Source organism: Indicator indicator, chromosome 7, assembly GCF_027791375.1.
Source record: "Indicator indicator isolate 239-I01 chromosome 7, UM_Iind_1.1, whole genome shotgun sequence".
NCBI lineage: Eukaryota > Metazoa > Chordata > Aves > Piciformes > Indicatoridae > Indicator > Indicator indicator.
Window position 1 is genome coordinate 6,072,260 of NC_072016.1, and position 5,845 is coordinate 6,078,104.

General features: G+C 51.8%; 1 protein-coding gene across 1 annotated transcript; it reads right to left on the reverse strand.

The window, feature by feature from the left end:
* Positions 1 to 518: 518 nt before the first annotated feature.
* Positions 519 to 3,370, reverse strand: ADRB1 (adrenoceptor beta 1). Its single transcript, XM_054382066.1, has one exon. The coding sequence runs from the start codon at positions 3,368 to 3,370 to the stop codon at positions 2,087 to 2,089; it is 1,284 nt and encodes a 427-aa protein (XP_054238041.1). The 3' UTR covers positions 519 to 2,086.
* Between the last annotated feature and the right edge of the window lie 2,475 nt (positions 3,371 to 5,845).

Here is a 5,845-nt window from a genome sequence, read left to right on the forward strand (position 1 = left end):
CTCCAGCTGCTTTTTGGGCAGGGGTCTCACCCAGCCTCCACACCAAGCACCAGGACTTGGTCTCATCAAGCAGACACCATCCACCTCACTTGGGCAGGATCAAGCCCACCACGGGCAAGAGGTAGACTTGGGGTGGTGTGTACAGCATACAGGGATTTCTTTCTACTCAAGACCATTTTTAGCTCTCAAATTAAGCATCCTCTGTAATGTTAAATATTCTGCTCTCCTGGCTCCCAGCTGCATGCTCCTAACAAAACCAAACCCAAAAAACCCACCCAAAACAAGCCAAACCAAAACAGCAAAACAAAACAATGCCTCCCCCCCAAAAAAACAAACCAAACAAAAACCCCACAAAAACCCCCAAACCCCCAAACAAACACCAACAAAAAACAATAACAACAACAAAAGAATATATTCTAGAAAGCAATAGTTACAGAAAATGAGTGTATTCATTATCAGAGTGGAAACACCTTGTCTTTAGCCATTAATTTTAAGGGAAGTCAGCAGACCTCGGTGCAACAGGAACACAACCTTATTAGGTTCAAAACACATTTTTTTTACCCTGTGTCAGGAAAATCCATTAGGTAAAGTTCTATTAGTGATCTGAGCCATCTTTGGACAAAAACAAATGCTGTTCTTCCCATTATAGGTAGGTATTGTTTCAAAACCTATAGAGAGACACTGCCTTGTGCTGCAATGGTATTTATTGCACATCGACCAATTACTTACACAGTAGTAAATTGCACCAGAGTATAAATATGTTATAAAACACACAGAGAGAGGAGAATGGAAAGGACACACAAGTGCTAAAATAACAGCAGGTTCACGTGGGCATTTGGAAATAAAAAATAAAAAATAATAAAGTCTCTTAAGATATTTTAATTTATAATATGGGTATATTTACAGTACCTTCATAAAATAGCATTTTTAAAAAGTCACTCTCTCAATAAAACTATAACAGATCAGACAAAACCAGAAACTAGTTTCAGGGTTGGTGTTATTCAAACCTCTGTTTCATTTTTACTTTGCGTGTGTGTACGTGTGTGCAAGTAACATCCTCAAATAACTTTACAACTCATAACACTGTGCAAAAAAAATGGCTTTCGTTGCCATTTAAAAAAAAATGTGCAGTAAATGTTTGTTGTTGCCAGGATTCCTCCCCCCCCCCCCATTCATCTGTAATTACAATGAACTGCAGAAGGCTCCTTGCCCCTGCCTCCTTTCATAAAACACTTTTAGTGGTATGTAAATATGCTGTTTAATATAAACATGGTCCGTTTATTCCCCTGTACAATATGCACAGTTTGAGGTAGAAGTTTCTCAGCCTGACTGCAATTGTCTGGCCGAGGGAGATAAGCACAACAGCTCGCTGCTTGCTGATGCAGAAGGAAAAAGCACAGGAGTGCGAGTTGGGGTTTTTTTTACCCCCTTTCAAAATAAACCTGTGCTCCTCGTTACCCAGTATCTTCCTTCATTGCTCCTCTGCAGAAAAGGGGAGCACGGCTACTCCATGCTCAAAGCTCACCGTACCCCCGAGTCTGTACTCTCTGCCTGGCGCACCTGCAGCACGGACCCTGCGCCTCCCCCCCCAAAAAACCTGCCCGGAGCTGTGGGTGAGGGAAAGACACTCGGGGTGTTCAACTGCCCCGGACAAGGTAGGGGGTGGCTGGCACCCTAGCTGCAGCCAAACACAGCAGCCAAAGGTCAGCACCTCCACGCTCCGGTTTAGCCAGCAGCATGGTCCTGGGACAAGTGACCCGAGCGAAGGGTGCCGCAGCCACAGCCTCTTAGAAAGCACTTCTCCTAAACACAGGCTGGCTGTCTTTGGGATGGGCTGTTTATTTTCTTTGTTCTCCGGTCAGTGGGTTTCCTGTTTGCTGTAGTTTCGGATGAGGTATGTCTACACGAGTTCACCTGCTTTTATTCCTAAGTAAACACGCGCTCTCTCCCTGCTAAGCCAGGGACCAGTTTTGCTTGGCATCAGGCTTACCACCATGCAGCTGCCGGGGATTCCTCTGTTCCTCTCTATACTCCCTGCCTGCCTTTCCTCATGCCCCGGCTCTGACACGGCCCCCGCACACCCACCCTATACCTTGGACTCCGAATCGGATGTTTTGCTATTTCTCTCCTCCAGGCTGGATTCGCTGCCGCCCCTCGTGCCCCCGTTGTAGTCAGACCAGGTCCCTCCCAGGCTGCGCTCAGGGGAGCCTACGGTGCTGATGAAGCCCCCAGGCAGGTGGGCCAGCTCCCCACCGCTGCTGTGCAGCCGTCGGTCGGCCTTCCGGGGGCAGGAGAGCAGCCTCTTGAAGGCTCTACGAAAGTCAGGGCTCCGGCAGTAGATGATGGGGTTGAAAGCAGAGTTGGCATAGCCCAGCCAGTTGAAGAAAACGAAGAGCCAGTCTGGCACCAGGTCCCTGTTGAATACGTTCACAATGTTCACCAGGAAGAAAGGGAGCCAGCAGAGGGTGAACACCCCCATGATGATGCCCAAAGTCTTGAGGGCTTTCTGTTCCTTCATGGCCATGATGCGGGAAGTCTTCCTCTTGCTGCCTCGGCCATTGCCGAGCATGGGCTGGTGGTGAGGAGGTGGGGGTGGCTGCGGCTGCTCCTGGCTGCCATAGAATCGGCCCTCGCACTTATCAATCTTCCTAATCTGCTCCTTAGCCTCTCTGTACACCCGGAGGTACACAAAGATCATGATGAGGAGGGGGATGTAGAAAGAAATGATAGACGAGGCGATGGCGTAAGCCCTGTTGGTGACAAAGTCACAGCAGCCCGGGTCCTGGTAGCACTCCAACGCCTGGGGGTCCTCGTCTCGCCACCAGTGCATCATGATGGGCAAGAAGGAGACCAAGGCGGAGATGGCCCAGACGGTGCATATGATGCCCTTGGCCCGACCCTTGGTCATGAGGCTCTGGTAGCGGAAAGGCGAGGTGATGGCCAGGTAGCGGTCAATGGCGATGACACACAAGGTCTCAATGCTGGCTGTCACGCAGAGCACATCCAGGGAGGTCCAGCACTCGCAGAGGAAGGATCCCCAGAGCCAGGTGCCCCGCACCACCAGCGTGGCCCCGAAGGGCACCACCAGCAGCCCCATCACCAGGTCTGCGCAGGCTAGCGAGGTGATGAAGAGGTTGGTAAGGGTCTGCAGCCTCTGCGTCCGCCCGATGGCTGCGATCACCAGCACGTTACCGGCCACGATGAGCAGCACCACCAGGGCCATCAGCAGGCTCATCCCCACAGCCCACTGCTGCGACAGCAGCTCGGCGGGCAGCTGCCGGCTCCCGGGCGGCGGCGCCGCCGTCACGCCGCCTCCGGCCACGGAGCGGTTCTGGGGGCCGCAGTCGGGCGGCAGCCACCCATCGCCCATGGCTCTGCGGGGCGCTCCGGCCGCCGCCGCGCCGCGGGCAGGAAGGCGGCCCCGCCGCCGCTGCCGCCACCGCTGCCGCCGCCGCCCCGGGCTGCCGCATGGCCCCGCGCCGCGCCGCCGGCCCGCCCCGCCCCGCGTCACGGCCCGCCGCCAACCGGCACCTCGGGGGCGGGGTCGCCCCGCCCTGCCCGCGCGCTGCCCGCCCTGCCCGTTCCCGTGCCTGTCCCGCCGCCTGTCCCCCTGCCCGTACCTCTGTCCCTACCGCTGCCCGCAGCCCTGTCTGTCTGCCTGTCCCGACTCCTGCCCGTCCCGACCCCTGTCCGTACCTTTATCTCTGCTCTGCCAGCGCCCTGCTCGGCGCTGCCGTGCACGGACACAGGCTGGCTGTGTACAGCAGCTGTGGGACAGGCAGGGGATGCGGGCAGAGTGGGCGCCGGTGCTTGGTGCACGCTCGCTTGCTCGATAGAAGCGGGCTGGGAGCCCCAAGGGAAGCATTGGGAAGGTGGCGTAAGTGCTGAGGGGGACAGAGATCCCCCTCTGCAACACCTCCATTGCCCTCCAACGACAGGCACACCTATGCAGGCTGCTGCAGCAGGTGCTCCCCCTCTTTACACCTGGAAAGCACAAAATACCGGATACCAGCACTTTCAGCATGATTCTCAATTGAAAAGCAATGGATACTCTCCCATGGGATGTCCCCATCAGGGACACGCCCCATCCTCGCAGTCCTCTGTCACCAGTGCCTCCTGCCCCAGCCTAGGCACCATCATGAGTTCCACTTTCTGAGCCCCATGCAAAACCTTCTGGCAGGTGTTGCAGCTGTGTCTTATCCCATTCATCTCATCATCATGAGTCCTCTTTGCTCCAGCTTCCCCTCCCTGCCAGACCAACCCGCTGCAGGGCTGCCTCTGGAAGTCCCTTCTACAGTTTCTGGCTTTCCTCTGCTTCATCCAACAGATTTCTCTGGACTTTAAAAAATGCAGGCACTAGCTTTTACCCAGTCTGGTCAAACCGCACTGAACCTAGGGACTGCTCTTAGTGCTGTTACTTCATAAGAAGCAGCAAAGTACCTGAAGCATCCCAGGGCTCTAATGCCCATGTAACAGACCCTGAGCAAATCCCTGCCTGCCTCCCATCTCCTTCCATGAAACCTGCTGCTGCTAGGAACTAGTTGGGCTGGATTTTCGTATTACTGCTCAGCCCTCTCTTTGGCTCTGAAGTTGGAAGATTACTCCTGGGTGCATTTGACTGCTTTACTTATTTTTTAAACCTCTTAAAATAATGTGAAAGGGCTAATGGGTAAATGAGACCAATGTCCCCTCCCTCCTTTCTTTTAATCATTGGCGTGTCTTACAGCAATACCAAACTTTCTCCACAGCACTCTGTCAGTAACTGGAAGGCACAATTATTTCCACCCCTCCACCCCCCCATATATATTTATTCTGCTTAGACTGCTCTGCTGTTCCAGCTGGACCATAAAAATCCCTTCCAGGCTTGATTTACAAGGTTGAAACCTAGGAGCAATTTATTTATTGATTTATTTACATGATGTTTATTTAACCCTGACTAAAGGCCACACACCAGGCATGGACCTGCTGCTTGGCAAACCATTCCCCCCTGTTCCCATGGACTTTGTTTTGCTGGTCATCATTTGCTGGACCAAAGTGCGACCCTGCTGGGTGGGAAGGGCAGGATGCATGATATCTTCAAGAACAGAGGGAGACCTTATGCTGAATGAAAAGCAGAAAGATTGTGACTAGGAATATTTGCCCGGCATTGGTATCTCTAATCATGATTTTTAAAAATAATAATCTGAAACTAGGTTAGGAGAGTGGAGCTGTGGGATGGAAACAATTCGTTGTTTCCTACATCTAGCCAAAACGCTCAGAGTTGATACAAGCCCTGCCATGCATCACCGCACCAAAGCCTTCACAGCTGAGATGCTTGGATGAAGTTTGGGAATGTGCATAGTCCATTTTAGGGAAAAATCAGTCAGATAAAAATCTGATTAAAAAAAATTCAATACTTTCCCCAAAATGACACTGAAGCAGTGTTGGGGGTACCACGTAGATGCTTTGCTTTTTACCCCTGGAGCATCATCCATCTGTTGCCTGGTCAGACCCATTATGGCTATAGTATAGTGTTAATAAATATCCTAAACTAACCAAATGCCTGCTCTTTGCCTATCAAACTGTCCTATCAGATTTCCAGCTGGACATCCTCACCTCACCATAAGAGTGCACTTAAAGGCTGGAAAAGTAAAGGAAATCACTAGCAAGTGTTTAAGAAGCCAGAAGACATAAAATTGTGTGTTGCTTCCTAATATCTTTGCTGGTTCAGCATGTGTCAATCTGGAACACCAGATCAGAACTGGATCCAGGATGTCTTTGGGAAATGATGCATCTCCAAAGGAAAAAAAAAAAGAAACAAATTTATGATTTCTATGGAGAACATCCCCCTGGCCCTTGCAGCACA